At 53.4% G+C, this 25973-nt stretch overlaps 5 protein-coding genes across 5 annotated transcripts; 3 read left to right on the top strand and 2 right to left on the bottom strand.

Annotated features, from left to right (window-relative positions):
• Positions 1–1799: 1799 nt before the first annotated feature.
• On the top strand, positions 1800–4924 carry CORC01_11737 (uncharacterized protein; the record flags this gene model as incomplete). Its single annotated transcript, XM_022623359.1, has 3 exons — positions 1800–1869; positions 2233–3563; positions 3620–4924. 3 exons carry the CDS (start codon positions 1800–1802, stop codon positions 4922–4924), a joined length of 2706 nt encoding a protein of 901 aa, XP_022470112.1.
• Positions 4925–10819: 5895 nt separating this feature from the next.
• On the top strand, positions 10820–11716 carry CORC01_11736 (short chain dehydrogenase; the record flags this gene model as incomplete). Its single annotated transcript, XM_022623358.1, has 2 exons — positions 10820–11621; positions 11682–11716. The coding sequence occupies 2 exons, from the start codon at positions 10820–10822 to the stop codon at positions 11714–11716; spliced, it is 837 nt and encodes a 278-aa protein (XP_022470111.1).
• Positions 11717–21011: 9295 nt separating this feature from the next.
• On the bottom strand, positions 21012–22049 carry CORC01_11735 (uncharacterized protein; the record flags this gene model as incomplete). Its single annotated transcript, XM_022623357.1, has 1 exon — positions 21012–22049. One exon carries the CDS (start codon positions 22047–22049, stop codon positions 21012–21014), a length of 1038 nt encoding a protein of 345 aa, XP_022470110.1.
• Positions 22050–22662: 613 nt separating this feature from the next.
• Positions 22663–23097, bottom strand: CORC01_11734 (uncharacterized protein; the record flags this gene model as incomplete). Its single annotated transcript, XM_022623356.1, has 1 exon — positions 22663–23097. A coding segment is annotated over one exon (435 nt), but the record flags the coding sequence as incomplete, so codon positions are not given.
• Positions 23098–24483: 1386 nt separating this feature from the next.
• Positions 24484–24711, top strand: CORC01_11733 (uncharacterized protein; the record flags this gene model as incomplete). Its single annotated transcript, XM_022623355.1, has 1 exon — positions 24484–24711. One exon carries the CDS (start codon positions 24484–24486, stop codon positions 24709–24711), a length of 228 nt encoding a protein of 75 aa, XP_022470108.1.
• Between the last annotated feature and the right edge of the window lie 1262 nt (positions 24712–25973).

The raw sequence follows: 25973 nt of genomic DNA, 5'->3' as shown, positions 1-25973 counted from the left end.
GGCTGTCCCAAGGTCTTCCCTAGCTCACCAGTTGACTATCATGGATCCTCTGTCAATGACCCTCTGTCGACATTTCTTGGCTCTCTTTGACCTTGCTGTTCGTACTCGTTCGGCCGGCAGAGGTCATCTCTACACCCACCCACACGCTTCGCTTAACCTTCTCTGACATTTTCTCTCTCACCAGCCTCAGAACGTTCATGCTTACTTGACTGTTGTCATCCTCTCTCTCAACTCTTTGAACTCGCTGCCGTCTTTCTGTCTGGTCCATCCACAACTGGGTTTACTCGCAAGGCATCCCACCTCCCCTCCTACCCCTTCGGGATCATCCCATTTCTCGTCTGTGCCCTGGCGTTTCTGTTTGATCTTCCACGCCCCTCCTACCCTCACGAAATTGAACGCCGTATCCTTTCCCGCTCGCCGAACGCTCCCTCCCCCTCCACCAAGCCCCATGGCCGTCCTTTATCTCTCCCCGTCGCCGCCGCCACGGCGCCGCGGCCCCTGTCAAACATAAAGCTTACTCAACTGGGTTAATCAGTACGAACGCACTGCTCAGGTACCTCGCACCGTTCCCCCACCTATCTTTGGCCGTTTGTTGTTGGACCTGGCTAGTGCATGGCTCCAATGTACGCAATACGAAATGCCGTGGTCTGTCTGCTTCAAGCGAATGTACACACATACGCATACACAGGTCCCTCTTGATCCCATAGCACGCACTACTGTATCCTGTTATGCAACCTGGTGCCTTGCGTGCCTGTGTACACCTCATCATCATGGTCATTAATGTCCATGTAATGTGACCATGTAATGCCCAGGCTGGCCCAAAGAGCAATGTCTTCGCCGGCCACAGACCTCATCGACTTGTAGTATCCACAAATATCTCCAGCCATGCTTCCAAGACTGGTTCCATGGCGGCTGAACACACGTCGGCGCCGTTTCTCCCTCCCCTCATAAGCCCAAATGCCTGATACTAAACAACCAGAGCCAGTGCCGGGCCACCAAGTAGCCTTGTATCCTTGCTCGAGGATCCATGTTGCACATCTCCATGTGCTCCATTGTCTTGCGTTCAACGACTGTGCGTACTCAGTCTGCTTTTCGTCCTGAAGCAGGCACCGCCTCGGCCTCCCGAGATCCCATCGCCCGTCACCCACACTATTACCAACCCTATCCATCCAAGCTATTCCCACTCTGCTGGTAGAAGCTGATGCCATGCCCAGACCGCTTCCGTATTCGCCGAGCTGACGGGTCCCATGCAACCCTTGCCCGTTGTGCCAGACCCTGCTCCATACATTATTCCTCTCACTCCTCGACTTGGCTTCCGCGATATATTTCAAAACCGTCCACCCTTTCCGCCTGCTCCGTACAGAATCCTAGAGGAACTGTACTTTCTTACTACACGCTCATATTCACCCTTCACCGCTGCTGCCAAGGTCGTAGGCGGAAGTTTGTTCAGAAATCGATTCAGCAGCCTCTTTGCCCAACCGAACCCTGCGCTGTCGACCATTCCGCCGGGCCCCTTCTTATTACACGGCAACCCCTCCCAGTTCATAACTCACCCTTTCTACCTCTCATATTTGATACATACTACACACTCCACTCGAATATCTGTACCTCAGAACTCATTCAACGAGTACGTAGCCCTGCGTGCTTCAACAATCCGACCCATCGAATTCGAACAATACATCGACAAAGGTTGCTTAGGAAGTCGCATCATCCGCTTGCCGCTTGGTTGATGATAGCTCCTATATAGTCACCTCAAACTCGATCGCTTGAAAGCGACCACTTCAAAAACAACCATCACAATGGTCTTCTGTGCATACTGCGGGAAGTCCTTCACCAGGAAAGAACACCTGGAGAGACATATCCCAAGTCGTACGTTGATTCCTGTGAGGACACCGGTCGAGACCGAGCAAACACTGACGAGTCTGACATAGACACCAACGTAAAGCCACACCGCTGCAGTGCCTGCCAGCTTTCTTTCGCACGACGGTTAGTCTGAACATTGAACGACTTGCAGAGACAATCAACTCACACATTTTATTAACAGAGACCTTCTGCAAAGACACCACTCGACATATCATGAGGCACGGGACCCCATGGAGCCCTTGCCTGGTGGTGTGCCTACCGTAGCTGGCCGGACACCAATTGCTTGCCAAAACTGCGCCAATGCTAAGACCGGTTGCGATAAGAGAGTACCCTGCTCGCGTTGCGCAGAGAAAAACCTGCCTTGCGCAGCAAGGTTCGCCAGGAGATCATCAAAGGCCGCAGTCAGAGCTGCCCAAGCCAGCGCGGCTTTCCAACAGCAAATGATGCCGACTGTACCCCAACCGCCACAGCCAGCTCAGCCTGTTGCTTTCATGGATCTCGACCCAACCATGCCTAAGCAGGACTCTCCTGGGAAGATGTCAACCGGATCCCCAATTGCCACCATGGACCCTCGCATGATGGAAGGGCCTGTGAAGAAGAGCTCACCAGCCCAGTCGCACCCCAGTTCTGATGACTTCCCCTCCCCGCACAGCCGCGTGGATGGACTCGACGAGTTTATGCAACTCAACAACGACTTCATCACGCCCGACACGAATTACCAAGACATGATGGTCTGGCCTGAATACCCTCTGGAGCTCGACATGTATTCCAGTCAGCTTTCGATGTCGCGGCCCGACATGACGATGCCGAATTTCACAGAGCTGAGCGATATGTCCTCGAGCTCAGCATCAGAGCCAATGACTGCCTCGTCTTCGCGTGGATCAATTCACACACGAAGCACCAGCATCATGTCCACGGCTGACTTTGACACTACAATGAAGCCAGCTGAGAAAGCATTGGTTATGCCCAATGAATCAGCCATTCCAGAGTTCGAGGTCGTCATTGCTGCGGAGGACTCGTGGCCACTCGCTCGCTGTAATCCGCCCATCTATTCCGGCACTTGCCCGAGAACGGCGATTGTGCACTTGGAATGCCTGGAAAGGAAATCCAAGGAAGATGGCACCTGGAGTTCGCTCGAGAAGTATCTCGAAAACGTGGATTGGGACACCACCGATGCCTCCGTCGTTCCTCTCACATCTCGCACGCGCGACCGGATGCTGGCCATTACGCAGTCGTTCCTTCAGAAGGCGCTAGACATTCACCGGAGCAACAACGGGTACTCCAAGACCGGATATGCTACACCCAGCGAATTCAACTTCATCGTTCTGCCACCTACGAAGATCCTCGAATACTTTCTCCGCAGCTACGTTCGCAGCTTGCAATACTACTACCATCTCATTGTTGCGGGATGTGTTGATCCCAATGAGATGTTGCTGAACAACCAGGCGTCGACATTGCTCCTCCTCTTGATGATCGCCCAAGGCGCTGCGGCAGTGCCAATGGCTGAGGCCCGGTACCTAGCCGCTGGTCTGACCGAAACCTGCCGCATTTCCCTCTTCGACATCATTGAAAAGGATGTCGAGTTGTCTGCGGACCCGGTCGCCTTGAGGTGTGCGCTGCTCTTCACCCTTCAAGGTGCTTGGAGTGGCGACAAGTGGTTGATGGACATTTCGATGGGACAACGGGGGATGTACTTGTCGGTAAGCAGCCACAATCCTCCAGGCGTGCTAAGAATAAGTCCACTGACGTAAAGCAGATGCTCAAACACGCCGGCATGTTGGAGCCTCAACCAACCATGATTCCTACATTGAACAGCACGACAAGCACCGAACTCAAGTGGCGGGCCTGGTTGCATCGCGAGATGCAGAACAGACTCGTCTACAACTGGGTCATGTGCGACCAAGAGCTCAGTCTGTTCCACGACACCCCACCGCAGTTGGCCATCACCGACCTACAGTGCCCGCTCCCCAGCCCCGAGGCCCTCTGGCTTTCGTCAAACTCGGAGCAGTGGTTTGCAAACGTGCAGAATCTCTACGGATGCACTGCGAATGTCAACCCGCAGCTTCTATCTAGCCCTTCCCTAACCCCCTCTCTGTGCGAACTCTTCCAGGACTTCCTCCACGACAACCTCTCCCGCCGTCAAGCTGGCCTGTCCCCCCAACAGCTTCGCCTTCTGCTTCATCCCCTCCAGTCCCTCCTCTGCCACCTGAGACAAATGCTCTCATGTTTCTCCGATGTTCTCTCTACCCGTCGCGCGACGTCTAGGACGGTGACCAAGTCGAGCACCATGCTCCGCTTGGAGGAAGTTCAAGCACTCCTCCAGAAGTGGTACGAGCTCACCATGCTGTACTACAAGAGCAACCCCAACTGCTCGACCACGCGCTGCAACTTGGTCCTTTACCACCTGATCTCTCTCAACGCCGTCACCAACTTCCCAGAGATTGAGCGTCTCGCCCGTCGCGAAGCCTTCGACGGCTCGTATTGGGAGTTGAGCCTGCGCCACAAGCGCTGTGTCTACAACCGCGAGGAGGCCATCTTCCACTGCGGCCAGGTTCTGCGTCTCTTGCGCTCCATGCCCGCCGACCGCAGGCCATGCTGGTGGGCTGCTGGTGTCTACCGCGCGACTCTCATCCTCTGGGCCGACAGCGTCGCACGCCTCGATCCCAACTTCCAAAAGGCTCAGCAGGCCATGCAGCAGTCTTCGTCACCGTCGTCTCAGCACCAGGGTCAAAGTCCCGAGCATCTTAGTGGCGCTGGCGCCTCTAACGCTGCGACGGGTGGACAGCACGGCAGCGCGAATGTCGTCGCGATTGACCAGGTCACGCCGGAAGATCCGTCCGTCATTTCCTACCTGTGGAGCGGAGGCGACGGAATCGCCGTCCTCACCCGCCGTGACGGTACCACACTGGGTTTGGATAAGCCCGCAGAGGTCATCAACTACGGCATCATGGCCATCGAAGAGGGCGTCACCTGCCGTGTCGGCGATGGTATCAGGCGCAAGCTCATCACTCTCAACAAGAACTGGAACGTGGACGGCCTCGCTAATACCGCCACCGCGTAAGAGGTCATTAGCCTCGTCCTTTCACTGAACATGTTTTAGAAAAAGTATTTTATTTTCTTGCTGTGTTGTTTCCTCTAAACTGGATATATGGCTCTTGTTAATACCGTCCTTCAATCCTGTACAACGTCCTTTTGCATTTCTTCAATCGGCGTTTATGGATTATGACGATGGGTTTATTGGGGGAAACAAATAAACATGACGGGCGGAGGCAAACTCTCCACCGACGAACTGGGAAATACGTACGATGTCACTGGCGTTCTGCAAACAAAGCAGCGATTCAGTTTGACCGGGCTCTGGCATTGGGATTGGGTATATTGTCTTCTGTTTCATTTGATGTTGTCCATTATCTAGATACCTCAGGCCGTTGGTCATGATAGGGAGGGACTTCACTTCATAGCGATATGTACTTTAGTCACTTACAATTACAAGCTTTAACTTGGCTATTCATACAATCATGCCTATTACTTTATCTGCTTCTATTTGGTGAGTTTATTTTTCGGCAATCCATCATTAGTATCAGATAATCATTGCGCAAAAGACAGATGAGATGAAATCGCATGAGTTGACTGACATTGACGGCCCCCGTCCCAAATAGGACAAGGCATATAATATATGTGACAAGCGACACTAATCGGGGGACATCTCACGACAATGATGTTTTCGATAAGATTTCCAGCTTACATGTGAGAACATCCAATGAAGACGCAATCTCATGTCTCATGTTGTCCTTGTACAGCCTTGATCCAGAAGGTCAATCCGACGAGACGGGAAGTCAAACCTTGCGGGACTGATACAAAAAGACTTGTGTGGAGAAAAGCTGCTTCGCGCTTGCCCTGATCAGCAACCAGCAGACCGGGCCATGTAAAAAGAGGGGGGGATCGGATGAAGACTGCGCGGCATGGGGCAGTAAGTTTTTTTCGTGTCGGTCACACCGAGTGGGATGGTGAGTAAAGTAGGTAGGTGCGGCGGATGTAAGGAGCATGAGGCTAAGCGAAGTCGCCAACGAGACGCCCACTGCACACCATCACAGGCAACATTGCCAGGATATTTAGGCAGAGTTGGGGGCGCGCGGGAGGGCTAAAGGTTGATCGAACAAACAGTCTACAAAGCGCAACTGAACTGCTTCCATCCTTGTCCTCCTCTGTTCGTTCTTGTCGTCGCGAAAAGTACAAACCTGGCTCTCGCATTGGAAAACCGAAAGTGGTGGACAGGACAAGGGAGATCTACATGCAAAACATGAACATCACAGGATGCCAACGCGAGGTGTGTCGGTGGGTCGGACTACAGTGATGTGGTCCGGTGACCGCTGATGCCGCTCGGTGGTGCCGGGGCCTTCCAAGGAATTGTTTCCTCGGGCTTCCTCTTGGGGGGAAAATTTGTCTATATTCACGAGAATGAGGCACAGGTCTCGACGGCTAGACCATGCCTCCTCGCATTCGGCCGAAACCCGCGGGCGATTCCTACTCCACGTTCCGAGTTCCGCGTTCCGCGGCGAAGCGTGGATACTTAGTGTCAGCGGAACTAGGGGACGGAGAGTCGCCGTCAACGGGATGACGGACTTAGGCGGAGTGGACAACTGTCGGGTGCCGCACTATTTGCCCTCTGCTTATTGTTCACCGAGACCGAGGGAAGCGTCCAAGGGTAACGGTTCACGGCAGAATTGTGAGTTTCCGAGTAATCCTCCGGTTCGAGTGTGGACGGACTGCTACGGAGGAAAGAGAGTCATGTTGTGTTTCGAAACCTCGTGGTTCTAGATTTCAGCCCTCCTTTGAATAGAGACGAGATGACACCGTTTTGGGACGGGAGGCCGGCAGTTGGAACTGGGACAAGTCGGTTTGCGATTTCATGCCTGTGATTGAGGAACCCAGAAAAGGTCGAGCCAAACGGTCCGTTGTTCCCCAAGGGTGAGGCCTCCCCTTTGCTGGCGGAGTCCGATGCTTCTCATGATAGGCATGTGGCGTTTGGACAGTCCCTTTTTGACATGAGGGTGTGGTGAGGGAAGAGTTGGTGGGCAAGACTGCCAGGGTCCCGATGTATGGGCGTTGCCTCGAGGTCCCCTGTGTTGATAGTCAAAGTCAGAACAAAGTCAGAACTCATTCCGGTAAGGGGGTTGTCCTTGAGAGCATGGAAGAGAAGAGACGGGAACCGATTACCAGCGATCTGGTTTCTAGTAGGTGTGATGTCGAAGCAGAAAAAACTCAGCTCAAGTTCTGAACGCCGTTGAGTTTGACGTTCCGATTACGTAGCTCCACGGAAGGGTGTGCTCGACGGAGGCCCACAACTTGCCGACGGGCGAGTAGCGTTGCTCAAAGTGCCGGTACATCTTCTCGGGGTACACACCCATTCTGTTTCGGTGTTGGTCCATTGGGCAGTTGAAATTTTTTTTGGGTTTTTCTTTTCTTCTTTTTCGGACGGGTAGGTAGTCGTGACGGGAGATTGCCAAGATCCCTTCACATCAAGATGGTGGGTGGGTTGAGTGGGGGGACGTAGGGCGTGGGAGGAGAGGGCCAAGCCATTCAAGGTCAAATTAAGCTTGTTGACAACGTTTTGCATAGGAAACGCCGCCAACCCATCCGGGCAATTTTCGTCTCTGTAAACAAGCCGGATGAGAGGGTTTGGCGGCTCGCCCGGCCCATTGCTTGTCGACAATCTCACCGAGGGATCGTGGGTCACCGAAACAATACTATGATGACTGATGTGACAGCAGTGACTTTTCCGAGGCTGTTTGTTCGGCTGAATTGGAGATCATAGCATCGGGCTCCGAAGATTGTTCGAATAGCGGCTTTCTCAGCTTTGGCGAGGGCTCGGCCACATGGAGCGGCATCCCACAGGCGCCGACATGGACTTTTCTCTAAGCCGTGCCGCGAAACATTTTGAGATTGTTAGCCCTGCGGCCCATTTCGCTTTTCTCTCCTTTTTTCCCTCCCACCTTATTGCCTCGGTTAGCCTACCTAGTGCTGGGAAGCACTGCTTGGTTTTTAATACGGCTCAGATACTCAGCACAAAATCATCCGAAAGACGCATTGATCGGGGTCCCGAGGGCCGAGGCCACAAAGCAGGGTTGTTAATGTTGCCATGTAAGCCACTATAAGGTGACCCGAGTTCCAGTCAGGTCTGAAACGAAGCTACGATGATCTTTTAGGATAATCAAGTATTGATAAGATCGTCCGTCAAGATCGAGGCATTGACGATCTCGTTTGGTGGGGACTCGGGAGCTGTTTTCCAGGTGCAAACAAAACTGATTATCTGACCTAGTTGTTTTGAAGATTTGATTCCGCGGCCAATCCGGTGCATCAAAAAGGCATGCTGAGCCGGCTGTAAGAGCCAAGAAAAGTAAGTCGTTCAGCTAAAACACCAGTGGACGCCAATAGGAATCGCACCCAACTCAACCTACTAAGCGAAGTTCCGCTTCCATTTCCAGATCTTGCGTTTCGTTTGCACCCAACCAACATGCGTGTCACAACTGGGGCTGCGAAACGCCAGTCATAGCTCGTGACCTGGGGCCGCGGTATCGTCTGCATTCATATAATGTCGCCCTAGAAAAAAACTGGTGTCCTGATGCGAAGAAGGCAGAAATCTTCATTCAGCAGAACAAGAAGAAGTACTTCCAGCCCTGCTTGAGCTTTGGATTTTCGAGCTACAGGAGTGTCAGGGCCGTGAAAGAGTTTAATTCTGCATGTCCAGGTCGTCGAACCGACGAACTGGAATGAGGCTGGTGCGCCGGAATTCTTTCATATGCAGCTACATGTAGCTGCTTACCGGTCTTGCGGCTCGCTCTTTTCATTATCGCATCCTCTTTTTCAGGTTTCGTTGTTATTGGCGTTCATGGTGTGACAGGGGAACGAGACGAGAGACGTGGGAGGCTTGGAGCGTAATGCGAGCTATCGTCAGGAATGGGAATCAAAATCATTTCAGAATTTGCACACAAGATCCTCAAGCAACTCAGAATCACTAGCTGAGTCTGAATGATGCGTTGTAAGGCGAAAGAAGTCAAACACTGACAGAGAGTGAATAATCTCACCGGTCTGTCCCTGCCCTTCGTCGACAGGATGAGGGCCTTCAGCCTAAGCCAGTCTTATTGATTGACTGAGTGTCAGCCAGATCAAGGATTTCATCTCTCTCACTTTGGATCCCGCCTTGTTTTCTTACTAGGATGCTAACCCCGTCATAGTGTCTGGCATGCTGGCAGTGAGCGGATTAAGTAGTCAAGGCACGTTAGATGACGGTGAGAAAGTCATGCTCAGTTATCTTTGAAACCCTGAATCGACTGGGCATATTATATTCACTCCTTGAGGGTTATTATTCTGGTTCGTCTTCGTTAATACCTGGAGGCATTTGTTGACGAGGATGAATGGCATCGGCTGAGTGCGAAATGAGCCATGTGTGTAAGGCGTTTCACGGCCTCTTCTCAACTGTAAGTCTTGTACGTGAGGGAAGCGCTTGTTAAATTTTACAAGTCCTCAAGAATCAAATCACAGAAATTTCACAATTCGATATCCAAGCAATGAGGAGTGAAGATAATAACCCCTCTCTCTCCAGGGACATCATCCTCGTTGAAGCCATTCGTGGAGGGCATCGCGGGAAGATGTGGATACTCCCGCGGTGCGACCCATACACAGACAGACACTTTGGTTCTTCCTATGGGGTGGTGACTAAGCCACGTTTCTCTTCCTTTTCCACATCATGATCGTAACACACATTGCGGTATCAACCTGGCCTCCATGATGGGATTCGGACTTTCGCGTTTACGATATTCAGCGCGACTCAAACTGACCTGTCTCTGATGATGACCACAGCAACGGGCGGGCGTCCAATGTCACGGGATTTCTGTCAAGGATGACTTCCTTTGAGAACAAGCTGGACCCCTAAGTACGTACCTTACGACCGGACCTCCGTTGGGGCGGGTGGGAGCCCCGCCGTGGCGGCGACGGGCGAGGGGCACCGGTTCCTGGCGCCGCGCGACCGCCCTGACATGGCTTCGCCCCTAGGGCCGCTAAACGCGACGCTACCGCCATGTAGTCGTCGGATCACCACTGCGGGTTCAGTTGAGCGGGAAATCCGTACGTGCGACTGCTACGGCAACCAGGGGGGACGAGCTGTTTGTTCCGTTCGTGACCTAAAGATAGTCAAAGGAAGGGAAACACAATGAACATGGCCAGAGGGCTGAGGATCTGGTGCCATGCTCCCCACACCTCGTCCTTGGCGAGTCTCTTGCAACACACTCCGGCGGTTGCTTCCGGGCGTTGAGGGGCCCCGAATCCAAGGTACCGATGCACTTCCGCCCATTTTCCTTTAGTAACAACCAACCAGCGAGGGTCCGTTGTGGTATACCGGCAAAACCAACAGTGATCCAGGTGAAGTTTCACCCACAATATGAGGTCACATCGACTGCGTTGCAACAGCGAAGTAAACGCGACGTTCTAGCGCTTTTGCTGGCCGAGGGCTTTGGCTTAGACTCCTGTAGGTAGTGGCGTCTGATCTGAGGACGCCGGGCTGTCCTCCTTCGCCGCCCTTTTCGCGAAGAAGCGCCGCCGGGGGCGCGAACGCGTGGACCTCCCCCATCCCGGTTTCCTCTAGTCCTCTCTACTGGCTTTGCTCCTCCTCTTGCTCCTCCTCCTCCTCCTCCTCATCCTCAATATCCCCGGGCCCGACCCTAGCTGCACCCACCCCCAAATGCAAGGCGTTTCGCTACCCGGCGGAGGTGCGGCGGGCAACCGGGCGGACATGCGTTCGGTTCTTCGCCCTTAACTACAAAGCGTCAACTGGACGACAAGCACACGTTACGTCCTCTGTATATAACTTCCCTCTTCTCAACCGTCCTAACCGTGAACCTTGTCCTATCCTCATCCCATCCTTTCCTTCCCTTCCCTTCTCTAGCCATTGCCTTTTCCAACAATGGCTCCTTCCGCGACTGAAAACACCGCTGCCCAGCAGTCTGCCGAGTATGACGCGGCGCGTCCCTTTGTCGGCAAGGTCGCTCTGATCACCGGCTCCGGCCGTGGTATCGGACGCGGCATCGCCGTCGAGCTCGGCAAGCGTGGCGCCAACGTGGTCGTCAACTATGCTTCCTCCGCCGGCGCCGCCGAGGAGGTTGTTGCCGAGATTCAAAAGTTCGGATCAAAGGCCATCGCCCTCAAGGCCGATATCAGCAAGCCCGCCCAGGTTGTCGACCTGTTCGACCGCGCCGTCGCCCACTATGGCCGCCTGGATTTCGTCATCTCCAACTCTGGCAAGGAGGTCTGGTGCCCCGAGGAGGAGGTCACCGAGGAGCTCTTCCAAAACATCTTTGACCTCAACACCCGCGGCCAGTTCTTCGTCGCCCAGCAGGGCCTTAAGCACTGCGGACGCGGCGGCCGTATCCTTCTCACGTCCTCCATCGCCGCCCAGATGGGCGGCATCCCCAACCACGCTCTGTACGCCGGCTCCAAGGCCGCCGTCGAGGGCTTCACCCGCGCCTTTGCCGTCGACTGCGGTGCCAAGGGCATCACTGTCAACGCCATCGCCCCCGGCGGTGTCAAGACGGACATGTACGACGAGAACTCGTGGCACTACGTCCCCAACGGCTACAAGGGCATGCCCATCGAGATCATCGACCAGGGTCTTGCCAACATGAACCCCCTCAAGCGCGTCGGTGTCCCCGCCGACGTCGGCAAGGTCGTCGCCTCCCTCTGCCACTCTGACTGCGAGTGGATCAACGGTATGTTGAGACTTCCTTCTCCAAAACTTTCATCACGACACATGCTAACGTCTTTCACAGGTCAAGTCATCAAGGTCACCGGTGGCGGCACATAAGTGCAATAAACTAACCCACGGGCGTCTCTATCCGTGCGGAGTTGCTATCGTGATAACTTAATGCATTGGATCGTTGGGCGAGCCGGACGTCTGCGATTCATGGGACTAGGACTAGGGTGATTAATACGGGGGCTAGGAAGGCGATTTACATAGCACCTAGGACTGGCGTACGTAGACATGGTAATACAATGCGGAGCTTGACTAGGAACCCTTTGCAGTAGTGTTTGCGTGCGTTTTTTATGATAACAAGGTTTACCACCAAACTGCAGCTTTTCCAACGATCAAATCACGATCACATCGTCGATGGGCAGTGGAAAGTCACCAGAATATCTATGAATCCAAAGGCATTAACCTCCACCGTGCTCGGATACTATACCTTAATCGGGAGATTTCCAAAACTCCAACGGCAAAGTATCTCGATTGCTGTCTGCCTCAGTCGCCGCCAGAACTATCCCCAACCACACCCAGAAACGCACGATATTCGCGGCAGACACGGCAATCATGCATCAAGCCACCACCAGTCCCCGGTCCCATTACGTCTTCACCCTTCTCCCGCATCTCTGGGTCCAGAACGTTCGCCAGGATCGAGAAACTTCAGACCGGAAAGCGGGGGGCGCAGACCGAGGATCGCCAGATCTCCCCTAGGTTCCACGTTCTGGCCGACGAAGTATCGAATACTTGGAGGCCCAAGCAAGTACTTCTTGTGTATTCGACCAAAAGGTCAATTTCTGGTGTAAAACCTTTACAAATAGCACAAAGAGTCACACATCCCTGAGCTGGCATCAGCATGTCAGGGACCGGGTTAGTAACCCGATGTTGGAAATTCCTGGATTCGGCATCATGGTGTCTTTGGGGCCTGGCGGTTGTACGAGTGTGAGAATTGGGTTCGGCCACTTTCGTACAATTAGTCACCCGCCTGCTTCCATCCTCCTCTCCCCACAAAGCTAGATAAAACAACACCGTAATCATCTCGAAACAAGAAGGATCCCGGAATTCCCAGTAAGCTTCTCACGTTTACCCAGATACACGGATATAGAAACTCCGATGTTAGAAAGGGGGAGGGGGGAGAAAGGTATGCTACTGGACGTCTTAACGGTCTAAGCCGGGCTGCGTCATCAGAAATGGTGGAGGCGCACGCAATGAGGATTGTCTTTTGCTGACGGTTTGGGAGCGAAGGCGCGCGAACCCACTGCTGGCGGTGCTGACGCTGGCATCTGTTGGGAATGGACAGTTGTTCCAAAAGTGGCACCTTCTCAACCTTCTCAGCCCAAGGAGCTTTGAGTTGGCTTAATAGTGGTGCGGTAGCGCCTCGTCACAGTCGTACCATGCCAAAGCTGACGGCATGTGCTTTGAGAAGGAAGCAAGAATCTCACCCGCTAAGACTCTCTAATCCATCCGGCATATGCTCAAAATGTTACCCAATGCCATGTGCTCGTCATAATTGCAGTAGAAAAAGTCTGGAAACCTCGGAAGCAGCAACACTTGTGCTGCGTCGATAGGTTGGCATACGGCTGAAGGTAACTAAGCTCAGCCCCGGATCCCGGAAAACTGTGAGTCGCGACGTCCCGAACCCAGACCGGACCCACTGTTTCCCGAAAGTCGGCGGTGGGGCCCGTCCGGCAATGCGGGATCCCCGAAGTGACGGTCTGTGATTCCGCCGGGGACGCAGGCACCGACGGGCTTATTGCCCTTTTGGGTAGTAATACGAACACCGACTCTCTTGAGATTCATGTGCCGTGAGGATTGGGCACCAATCGAGATAGAATAGAATCCTTTTACACAATGCCAGCGGCCGCGCCGCCTGGAACGCAATTTTGCATCGTCGATTTCGCAGCTCGTGCATCGCTACCTGCTCACATGATGACAAGAGTCCCGGATCGACGCTGCACTACAGCAAGATATATCCGCAGATAGCGATTGCCCCATCCCCCTGGTCAGCAGGCTTTCAACGGGCACTTGCCGTACCGTTATGCAGCACCGTTTCTGTCCCATCCACCGTCTTACTTTTACCGACGTTGATTCGCTGGCTTACTACTCTTCCGTCTCACGGTTCGCAGTGGTATCATGATGAATTTCTGGAGGGTCAAAGTCGCAGTGGACAGCCGATGAGCCCTCCGATTCCTTGCACACCTAGAGCTTGCTCTCTAAGTATCTGCAACAAATTCCTCGCCTACTGGCATTCTGGGAATTCGATCAATTGCGGGATCCGAAGGCCACCCCCTCCTGGACTTGATCATGACGTCGGCTCCAGCGAGTCGTCCATCTGCTAATGCCATGATACTCTGACACGCAGATGGCGACCCACACCAGTCGGATCCACTGGGGATTGGTAAGATGCACTGTAAGTTATCCCAAAGATAGATCCAACTGATCGCTAGTAAATCATCGCTGCCTGCAAAAGAGAGCGGATATTTGACTATTTGTGAAGGCGTTTTGATGTACTCGGCAGAATCTCATTATGCGGATTTCGAATCAGCGATTGAAGGTAGACCAAAAAGTTTCGCGTTCGATGGACGGCCAACGCCTATGTCTAGTGGTGCCAAGCATTGGCGTAAAGCTTCACCACGAACTCGGTTGGAGGCCAGGGAACAGTGCCTTGATCGCCTCGGCCAATTCGGATACTGGATTGGTGACAGCGGAAAGCGACTTACAACGCCGCCAGACACGATGATAGCCACAAGGCTTGATGCGAGGTAACGCCACTAGAAAATGAAAACATTGCCAGCGGAGATGCTCGATGGCTTGGGTTGCGTCCAGCTGGCAAATCGGACGAGCCAGAGACATAGCCAGTCAGCAGTACCACGCAGTGTCAGCCTCGCTACTCGCCAAACTCCCCAGCCAAGGATGTGATCATGCTCTGGCTCCAATCGCGGTCGTTTGAGCTTTGGGCGTAATTGGGCAAAAGCAGACGTGTCAGCTCTTATCTAGCAGGTTGGTTTAACGCTGGAAGCAGGCCTCGGTGAATACGTTGATATGGATGATCTTGTGGAGATCTCCAGGCAGCCAGAGCATGGCCTGGAGCTGGGCTGCTCCCTGCCAGCAAGCCACTACTTGCAATATTGAATGCAGAGCCTCCTTTGGGGTTGGCATGGCGAGTGGGTGTGATGCGGAGTAATGTGGTTTGCCACAGATGGGTGGGGGGTTCTCGATGGCTGTTTTTTGCGTGAGCAACAGAGGAATGCCTCTTCTGCGCGCGTCTTGCGGGCGACGGGTCGGGCGCGAGAGTGAGCCCGCCCCTAGGTCGGGCGGAAGCTCTTGCGTAGGGCACGACGACTACGAGTTTTCGTGCATAGTCGAAAGCCACGACTTGAAAGACGTTAGCTTGCGGAGAACCTTGAATTGAATACGAAGATGCGCCGGATGAGACATGGTCTGGGAGGGAGAAGAAAGTTGAGGTTACACAAACATTGTCCACGGGGCCAGTCTGCGCGAGACACCGTTGACAGAAGAAAGGAGATGAGCCAAACAACAAATCAGGTGTGCCCGTATTCCATAAAGTCCACGACGATCGGTCTGATATTGAGGAGTAATAGCTTACAGTGATGAAACCAAAACATATTATTCAACATCAGTGAGAGAGTCCAGGGTCTACAGCCTGGAGTCGTTGGCATTCAACGGGTTGCATCAGGATCCCAATCAAGGTATTTGGACTGACAGCGCCAGGTGGGATTCGCGAATCTGTCAACATCCCGTCATTTCTTGTTGGCGGTTGATCTTTGAGCCGCTGCGGGGTGAATTGAGCCCGGCTCGGGACCGACCGCACACCATGCCGGGGAATTGACCACGATGCAAGCCACTTGGCACCGTTCATATTCCGAAATTAAGGCTAGGAGTTTGATCGTGGATGTCGTATCCATGGTCTTGGATGTCCCGTAGTGAGCAACGAGTGCATGCCAAGGGTTCAAAACTAAGCCCCGCCGGTGCCCTTGCAATGCTGACGGGGCTACTGATAGGTTGCATTTCGAGATGTGCATCGCGGAGCAAAGACATGGCCGTGGTGGTGACAAGCCTTTAAGATTTGTGTGACTGGCCACTGGTTCTGGCTCTTGATGGAAGGCAAGGCCATCGTGATGTGCGGCCGCGGTTCCACGGGCGAGTCCCAATTCGCGAGGATAAAAGTTACTAGAGAAGAAGATGGTGTTGCAGAGAGAAGTTGAGTGCCTGTCTCAAACCAGTCAGATGGCCGAGTGGACAGTGAGCGGCCAGTTGGGCCTATGGAGCCATGAGCGTACCTTCGAGGCCGTCAGTGAAAGCTGATGACGATGGTGAAGGAGGGTAAGAATGGTGGTGGTGAGGGTGGTGCGGGAGAGGAAGAGCCAGGGGGTTCTCGCAGGATGGTTGCACTCCACCTCACCTCCATCAGAGAAAATATCCATCGTGCCATCCCTCTACTCGTCCTGCCGCTCGACTGTTTAGACAGAGGAGGAAAGAGATGGGGGAAACACAGTTACTTCAACACCCTGCCTCGCCTACTCCAAATCCCCAGCATGAACGCCCGACATATCCACGTTTTCAGGTATTAAGTAAGGTAGGTAGGCGGGCACTTTGCCTATTCCGGGCGGAGATAAGGCAAGCGGGCATGACTAAGCCTTCCTTCTTGGCGGGCAAGATCCAGACCGTGACCGTGACGTCTGTTCCTCTTTGTTCGCATCTTGTGCCATTTCCATCCACCAGTCTCTGCAGTCTCAACGCCTTCTCGTCGCCTCTCGTCCAACCAATCTCAAACACTGTCAGCACAACAATGGCCTGATTTCATGTGAGGACTTCGCTGCATACCTTCTCGTCCAACTCGAAGATTGGAACCTAGCCAAACATCGCCCACCTCCGAATCGCCTGGCGTTCGATATGCTCTTTTTTGCTCTCGGAGGTACAGGCAAGTCTAATGACAGCCAATGATTGATTCACCTTTGGTCAAGGCGCCCATACCTTGGTTACTTGCTGCATGCAAGTGGCATGGGCCATCATCGACTGATTCATCTTCCAATCAACGCCACTCCGCTCACATGTTTACCAACAGTCGTATGCTCGCGATTTGTAAGTTATTAGACATTGCGAGTGTTTCCCATGTGAGCGAAAGCAAGTCTCTAATTAACCAGGTTATCTTAGCTCAGTCGGACTCTCACTGATCAAAAGCAGGGAACCTGCCTAGCAGCGAGACTTCAGCACAAGGTCGACCCCGGGATCTATCTCACGGGCTACAATCGATGCCCTACCTGTTGACTCCATGTCTGATGTTATCAACACTCGAGCATCAAATCCAGTGGTTTAACTCTTACTTGCCAATCCAAGGGTACTATTGCCACTGGGAGCAGTGCCCCAATGTCTCCCGCAGGCGGCGGCGGATGTTTCACAGTGCCTCTCGCGATTTACACATTGATGTCAACCATTCTGCCATGTCACCAAGTTACCAGGATCTTGTACTACACCAAAAAGATGCATGGCCGAGGGAGCCACCTATTGGTTCCCCTGGGCCCAATGACATTCAATAGTCCTCAATTGTTGAAAGACAGAAGAACCAAGCGCCGAACTCGTTGTTGCTTACACGCGGATTCTGGCCGTTTTTTTGACTTCGAGATGCCCGGCAAATGGGACAATTGCCGAACCAGGGCCCCCGATAATCACCATGGACCAGCATGGTCTGGGGATGCGGGAGGCTGCTTCTTAGACAAGTATCTCTGGATCGACCTGTAGCCGGCCTTTTTTCCGTTGTGTGGAGAAGACGATCACTTCGACGCCAGAGAAGGGGCCAGAAGGGTGGCTGCGTTTGGCGGCGTCATATTAGTTGGAGATTTGAATCAACGACATGAAGCGCAACTACCAACCGTTCGCCGGTTTCTCTTTGAAGTTGCCTATTTAGGCAACTCAGAAGCTTCTTCTCCAGCTAACATCCCAGCATTTCGAGGGATGAACGCCTCTCACAGAACAGCAACGTAACCATTGGGTCCTTGATAGTTCGAACCACCACAGACCTTTTCAAAGCATCGACTCTTTGAATTCTGCGCAGATTCCGCTCGTCTGAATGGCCGCATCTCTTTTACGTGTGAAATATAGCAATGCATAGATCTCACAGAGCCTTTCCTACAGCCGACACTTCAGGCTGACACTTCATCTACTCCTTCTTACACGACTGATTTCGAAAAGACCCCACTATTGTCGCCCAATTTGTCTGTCACGCAAGATTCCATTTTGTCATTCACTAAGGTACTTGAAACAAAACTTCTACCATCCGGTTCATCCCAGATCCCTTCGAGCATTCGCATAGTCTTGCACTGATTTGAATAATGAGGCCGGCCAGCGTCTCACCTATCGAAACCAACTTCTGCGGTCTTCATCATCCCCCCCCCGCACCACTCCCCGACAACCTGTTGAAACCTCTTCCGACGTCCTGCAGGATGAAGGCATCCAACCTGTTGGTCGATCAGCCCCTGAGGGGCCCAACCGGAGCTGGAAGTCCATGAAACGGGTCGGTCACTAGCTTGTTCCGATCCACGTGTGCTCGATAGCACTTTGCCCATGCATACGTTAAGGATTTGCCCCCGAAAGGTAAACCCCCCCCTCTTGGAATCCCAAGAATCCGGTTGGAGAGCTGGCCGGAAACAAGAGTTTGCAGTGTCTGGGGGAGGCCAAAACCAAAGAACCCTTGGGACTGCATGACAAGATGACCTTCAAAGCACGACGGAGCTCGGTCCTCGAAAGCTAATTGACCCGTCTCTTGACCACGCCGTTGCCTCACGCTCATGCAGGTCAGAACTTCAATCCTCCCACTACCACTATCTGTGCTTCCTGGCCTTCCGAAAGACTGGTTTGACACGTTCATCACTCAGCAAACGCGCTGCACCACAAGATGAACATTGGAGCCAGCCCGTGCCCGTACCCGTGAGATCTCCCCTTATTCGTCTGTCACCAGCTCTCTCAGGTTCGGCACCTGCGTCAGATTAGTGATCTCAAATCATTCGAGACCCTTCGCCTCAAGATACGCGTACTCTGGCCGTCAGCCTCGAAACACTCTCGAGATACTTCTCCTCAATGTACAACTTTTGTCAGCCACGCACTTTTTCAAAGAAATGATTCGTGGTACCCCCGGAAGTACGGCTTGCCACGCCGTGGCTATCATGCCCCCTTCCCAACTAGGCCACCCTCAAACAGCTTCAGACCAAACGTCACGCCGGAGGTTTCGTGTCCTCAGGCTTGCTTCAACGTCGAATCTTGAACCTGCGTCGATCAATCATTCGTCTTTGATTCCGCGTTGCCCGTCGTGGCCAAGTTTATGGTGGCAAGCAGCCAAGCCACTGGGGCTCAGTCTCCGCATCACAAGCTCGGCACTCCCAAGGTCGGCCTCCAGATACCCTCTAGAAGATGGAGGGCAAAAGAAGGGCTTTGGCGAAGAACTCAATGTCATTGGACAAGAAGGCGTTTTTCCCGCGCGCGCGCGCATAAGATAAGCCACAATTCCTTGCGTCCTTCCTCGGACATCTCCAAACCGTCCGTGTTATAAAGCATCATCTCGTCATGTCAGCCACGGATCACAAGCCTAGAGGGAAAGAAGTAGAGAGCCCACCTACTTGTACACATCGGCACCAGGCACAAGGCACGACCGGACGCCAAAAAGGTTGCATGGACGGAAGGGACGGGAGAGGTGCATGAGAAGGAGAAACGGCGCCAGTGACGTGGTGGACGATCGGGTACGGACGGACGAAATCTTGGTTCGGAGAGTCTGTTGGTGTGGCGCGCGGCCACGAGTGAAATACAGAGAGAGAGAGAGAGCGAATTGAGGTGAGTCAAGGTGAGGATGAGGTGAGAGAGAGAGAGAGAGGAGGCGGAGGATGAGGAGGAACGGGAGAGGGGTGCCTGCGACGGCGGGGTGGGGGGGGGGCAGGGAAATCAATCGGCCAGTGCCGAGAGTTGTGTAAGTGTAAGTGTGTGTGAGCATTTTTGGATAGCCCGGCAAGGCTAATGCAACCACTTCGATACTTTTTCATAGAAAGACCATGCAACCACCTTGACCAAAACGCACGTGGGTTGGAAAGAGAAGTCCCAAGTGCCAAGTCACCCAGCCTCCTCTGCCTCCTCTTCCTCCTCCCGCTGCTCCTACTGCCCTCCCCCTGTCTGCTTTCGCATAGCCCTCGCATACCGCTTTGCATGTCTTCCTAGTCCATAGTCCATGGTCTATGAGGGATGGCAATAGAGAGAGAGAGACAGAGAGAGAGAGAGAAGTGACCCCACTCCGTCTCGGATTCTGAAGCGATCGAAGCTGCGTCAGATCCCAGGCTTGGATGTTGCATGTCAGATGTAGCCGTCTAGTGTTTGGGGGGTGGGCAAAGACTTGGAGATGCTACTGTTCCTTGACGAGGCACGATGATGACATTTCCTTTCATTATTTGGCAATCTGGGAGTTTCTGATACAAGCCCCCCCCAATCTGACTGTTTCTGTTTCTCTGCTGCCCTCGCTACACCCAAGCTCGATACTGGACTGGACTGCCCTTTCCTTGTACCCTTTCCTTACCGTCCGAAGAAAGAGTCGAAGCGCTGACGGCATAATCCAAGATGCTCCCTCCGGATGAACTCCTTGACAATTCGCTATGTGATGAGAGACAGGAAAAGGAAAAAAATAAGAGAAAACAATTACCAAAGGGAAAAAAGGGGGAAGGTTCCCAAGAAGATTTGTCCGAAGATTTGGGTAAATTTCCATTTGTGTTGAAGAAAAAAAGAAGATGATCTGAGTTGGTATTCGTGTACGCACAACCATCTCTTTTCCCTATCCCGCCCAGTTGATCCAGTTCCTCACCACCGTCCAATCCGAATTCTATCCGGTCATCTCCCTTACAATAGTTGCGCCCATAGTGAGTGAAATTGGGGTCGACGCGCATGTCCTTGTCCCCTATTCCCCAGAAGAAGACAGAAAATGAAACAGACGAACCAGAAAAAACGCCCACATTGCGCCGTTGCTCCATTGAGAGAGTCCATTCGAAAATATAGGCCGATAATATTCAGTAAAAAATGCCCGAGGAAAATGTACAAAAGTCGATTCCTTAAGTCTCAAAACTGGCTCTCTCTCTCTCTCTCTTTCTCTCCACCCCGTGTAAATAAACGTCCTCTTCTTCCCGAAAGAAGAAAGGGTAACCAAAGAAGAAGTAGTGTATGCTCATATCGGCCGTGTCGATAGAGCGCCGCCTATTCCTGGCAACGCTCTGTTGTATTTCAAAATTCTCCTCTCTTTTTTCTCGCCTCCACTGTCTCTGTGGGTTGGGCCAAAGGTTTGGCCTTTTTGGTCCGAACTGTTTTTTTCATTCCCTGACTAAGCATAGCTCATGTCGCCCTTGCGATGACTGACGACCTCGAGCGTCGTGCCAAGGTTGTGGCCGAGGTAGCCAATCATGGCCTTGCTTACTTCAGGATCCTCTGAAAGATCAGCGCAGACCTCCCGGAACTGCGCGTAAACCTCCTCCAGCTTGCGAAGCTCGCGGTTCAGGATTTCCAGCTCGAGCCACCTGCCATCCTCGCCGCCCAGCGTGTAGGCGCCTAGACTGACGCCGAGCCCGCCCCCGGGGCTGAGCTGGTTGACCGCGGGCACCATGCCGTTTTCAAAGTAGGTGTGCGTTGCGTTCTTGTAAAAGCTCGTGATCTTGCCAATCACGGTCGCCAGCAGCATCGCGGCCGTGTGAGTGCCGGAGCGGCTCATGCACCTGTTGCAGGAGAGCATAGCGGCGCATCCCTCGACAGCCTTGCGGTTGAGAGAGAGGACGAGGTCGAAAGGTGGCGCCTGGGGAGACGAGGCGTTATGCAAGGCCTGGAGAGACTGCAGCAGCACCGTGAAACAAGTGCAAGAGCCTCCACCTCCTGACGATGAAGACTTGTGTCTGACGGCTGGTCGCATGTTTGGTGTTGTTGAGGGACTCGGGAAGTATGCAGCGGCCGCCATGTTGCTCGGGTTCTGCATAGCCGTATATGCCATCATGTCATGCTGCGTTGGGTCTCCCCAGGGCGTCATGTGAGCTGCCATGGCCATATCCATGGACTGCGAGCGGCCGTGGTGGGTGGCCATGTGTGCGGTGGACATCGTCATGTCTGGATATGGAGCAGCAGAGAAGTCGGTGGGTGGTGTCCAGGGCATTCCGCCTCCGTACATATCTGCTGTCGGATCTTGATCTCTTGGGGTTGCATCGTCGACGCCGAGCATGGCAAGCCCGGAAGAGATTGATGGATTTCTGCTCATGGCCCCCGAGTCCATGCTTGTAGGCGTGTGCCAGCCAGGCTCCATCTTGTACATACCCGGGTGTTGCCCGAACATGAGGTTCTTTTCGTCCATTATGGGAGATAGGTCGGTCATGTCCATGTGAACAGTATTTGCGTGGCTTGGCGCGCTGTTATCTGACTTTGGTTTGCCAGCTCTGCTCGAGGGGGAGTAGCGACATTCGAGACCGCATGCGAGGCATCTGGAGCAGATGGGCCTTGCTTTGGAGCATTTGACCTTGGCCAAGAAGCACCCATCGCAAGAAGCCCGAAGCCGGGGTTGGCGAGGTTTGGATGAAGAAGACATTGTTAATTAAGGCGAGTTTCCCGAGTTTGCTTGAGACTACTCTGAAGAAGGAAGAGATTGGGTATCTTGATCTAACAAAGCTGTACTGGTCCAGGGAATGCAAGGTTGGTGGAGGGGCAAGCCACTATTAAAGAATTGGACAACGGCGGAAATTATTAGAGTTCTGTAGGTGGTGCAAGTAAGATGTCTGTGTGACAATCGAGAGCGATTGGGTACAAGGCGAAGGAGGATTAGCAAGCTCTATTCAGGCTTCGTGTGAGAGTGTGACGAGGTGCGGGAAGAGCTCCGAGGGCCACGGATCGAGGTCTAGGGCGGCAGCGAGCGGAGACTAGCCGACTGCAAGGTCGACAGCAACGAGGATGAGAAGAAAAACGGGGTTACGAAACAGGAACGGAAACGGTCACGGCCATTACCAAGAGTCCAAGAGGGACGAGCATGGAGTGAGAGTCCGGGTGTTGCTGTAGGAAGGGATGGGAGAAGGAGCTTGTAAGAGCAAGAAGCATGCGACACGGATGAGAAGGAGCGGACGTTGAACAGTTAAAAAGCGAGGGCCTGATTTAGATATGCTACCCATTGGCTTATACACTGTACATAACCTTGTACCTTTGGGGCTGTGAAGGCCTTCCCAGAGGGCGTGGGCAAATTGGTTCATGATTGACCGACCTTGGTCGACTTTGGTGGCCCACCCTAGAGGGAGAGAAGGCAGAGAGAGACACTCATAAGAGAAGAGAGACTGGCTGGGCATAAGGTGTATGTACCTGTACGTATTATGGTTGCGAGTATGCGTGTGAGAACGAGAGTAGACGGAGAGGCAGTCTGAGGGAAAAAGAAAACGGCCCTTGTACACGCCCAGTTGGTACGTTGGACTCGTCCATTGGTGTGGATATGGGCTGGCTTACCCGCACGCAAAGACCCTTGGGCTTCAAGTGCAAAGGGCATTGGATAAGTCTCTCCTGAGCAGGCCAGAGCTCGCCCTCGACCGCTTGGACGGAGTGGACTAACCGGGGAGATAGAGGACTCGGCAGCTAGCCGGCAGCCAGGTGCAGAGCAAAAGAAAACAGAAAGGACCCAACCAGACCAATTCGAAGCATAGACTTGGACGGTTTGGGCTTGATAAAACCTCGTCTGGGCATGCGGACAACGTAAGTGGCACCCCTTTGGGCCGATGTGGGAAGAGAGGGGAGAAGCTACCGAAGCCATTCATTCAGATGGATATCCTGCCTGACTGGTGATGGACGTTGGTGTGGCCGTTTCCAGCTTCCCCAGCTTCCCCACGGAACTCTGGAGACAACGCAAGTGCTGCCGGCGATCATTTCATATGGAGTTCCCCATACCGAGACCCTGAGTTCTTTAGGGGTTGGGCGGACGGATGATGGGGGGGAGGGGACCATGACCATCCATCCATTTGGTGGGCAGACAACCAGGGAGACCGAAAGGCAGAGAGCAGGGTGGGTTGAAGGACAAGGCATATGTTGGTTTGTGCTGAAAAGCATATCCCAGAAACTGCGCTGTGCTTCGGTGCCGTGTTGTGAAGGCTGATGCTGATGATGGTCATAATGGTTGCGTTAATGGTGGTGGTATGTGCTGAATCTTGGAGCTTGTGAGCTTGAGCTGGGGCCTGATCAAGGACAGGATACCCTGCCCTTGAATAAGGCAAGAGGTGGGACGGTGGAAACGGTTCGTTCCAAGTTGGCGTGGTAAAAAGCAAAATGGTCAGAGACAGCAACTAGGACAAGGAAGTGAGAGTAGAGGGTTGATGACGCGGGCTAAAGTGGGTTATTCTCTCAGCATGCCATGTCTACACACGGCAATCCTCCTGCATACGAATACACTGGGTTCTCCATGTGCTGGAGAGGAAACCCCCTCCAAAAGAACGGAACATGGAAACGGTACGGTAAGATAGTGCAGCGAGGCGAGGCAAGGCGAGGCAAGGTAAGGTGAAGCAAGGCAAGGTGAGGTAAGGCAGGGCAAGGCCAGAAGGGTCCAGGCGTGTCTGTGGGCTGTAAGCTATCCGGCAAGCTCGATCAGACCCAGGCCCGAACCAAGCTGGTGGAGTGGACGACTGAGATAGGGACAACGAGCAATGTGCAGGGATTCGGATAAGCCCCAGGGAAAAACGTTGCTTCGGGAAAAAGAATACAAGGCCTGCTGGAGGACGGGATTGCAAACAACAAAGAGGGATGGGATACTTTCCTTGGCCCAGGTATGCCGGGCAACCGACAGCAGGCGGATGTGCTCGTACGCTGGGGCTGATTGGCTCGGCCGGTTGGAACAGACCAGGCATTGGTCCGAGGACGAATGCGTGTGCGAGGACGATAAAGACAAAAAGGGCGAGCGGGAGGACGAGCTGGGAAAGACGAAGGGCAGGGAGCGAGGGACGGACTGCAAAGACACGGTTGATGGGGGCCGCGGATACGGGCGAGAGGCCATGATGTTGGGGAGGTGGAGGCGGAGCTAAGAGGAATCCATGTCTCTGGGGGTAAAATTAAAAACAATTAAGGGAAAAAAAAAGGGCGGAGGGCAATTGAGGTGAAGTGGCATGTCAGAGTCAGATTCGGATGTGTGAGGTCCCAGGTGAGGAGGGTGAGGTGGAAAAAGACAAAAGTACAAGAGAGCGAATGGGGCGGTCGGAGAAAGAACCGCGCCCAGATTGGATTGGAGCCTGCCTGGGCAAAAAGATGACAATGGAACACTAAGGTGCCTATAAACGGTGCCCCGGGTGACGGTGTCCTAAGGTACGTATGTACCTCATGACTGGAGGCTGGCCATGGGCTTAGGTAAGATGGCGGATGCAAAAGGTACCTCGTACCGACTACCGTTTCCCTCTCTCCGCCACGGCAGTCTTCCGCTGCCTTTCCGTTCAGCGGCAGGTGGGTCAGTACCTTAGGTCCCCCATCCTACCTTACCCTACCTAGAGGTAAGAAGGTAAGGTATGTTTGTTCTTCAGAAACTACTGCCATTGCAATAACACCCACGTACCTAATAACCTAAGGTAGGTACGGAATAATGAAGGCGGGAGAAGAAGAAAAGGAGCGGGCGCCCAATCGATAAGACAAGAAGAGCAGCAGCTTCACCCTGCTTAAGGTAGCGGATGGGTTTTTTCGGCGCCCTGTTTCTCGGAGATCTCTCTGTGTCTTCCACTCTCCATGGCCATGTGACTCGAGGATGATCTCCTCGTCATGTCTGTCTTTCACTGTTTCGTTGGATCACCGTAATTCTGCAGCTTTTCAGCTGCAATGCGCCCTCATAAAGTCGCCGATAGCGTGCTCATATTGGCCCACACATCCTGTATAATGTGCCACTTGCCTCATGCCTCATGCAGCAGCGCGATATCTCGCTTGCACCCCAGCTTTCACTGCTTCTGCCTTGGTCGATGAACTGGTCCAGGCTGCTGTCGCTGCCCCTTCAGTCTTAACAACCTCCTCGTCTTCGTCCTCAGTCAGAGAGGTGAGCGAACTGGAGTCTGGAGCACCTAAAGGGTGGAGCCACGAGCCTAAACATGCACGACACAAACAGGGGAGAAACCAAGACCCCTGCAGTTAGTCGAGCAGGGGGTCCCTGAGTAAACGGCCGGCACGGGGTGAGATTCCCCCTTGTCCCCTATCCCTGCTCTTTTGGGAGAGGACGTACCGACGGGAAGAAGCTTGGACCACAAATACTACGTAACCCGCAATTGGGCCTTCCGTTCAATGCTTCTCCTTGTTTGCCTTTCCCTCTTTT

The sequence above is a fragment of the Colletotrichum orchidophilum genome (assembly GCF_001831195.1).
Source record: "Colletotrichum orchidophilum strain IMI 309357 chromosome Unknown Scaffold_132.1, whole genome shotgun sequence".
Taxonomy (NCBI): domain Eukaryota; kingdom Fungi; phylum Ascomycota; class Sordariomycetes; order Glomerellales; family Glomerellaceae; genus Colletotrichum; species Colletotrichum orchidophilum.
This window is presented reverse-complemented; position numbering and strand designations above follow the sequence as displayed.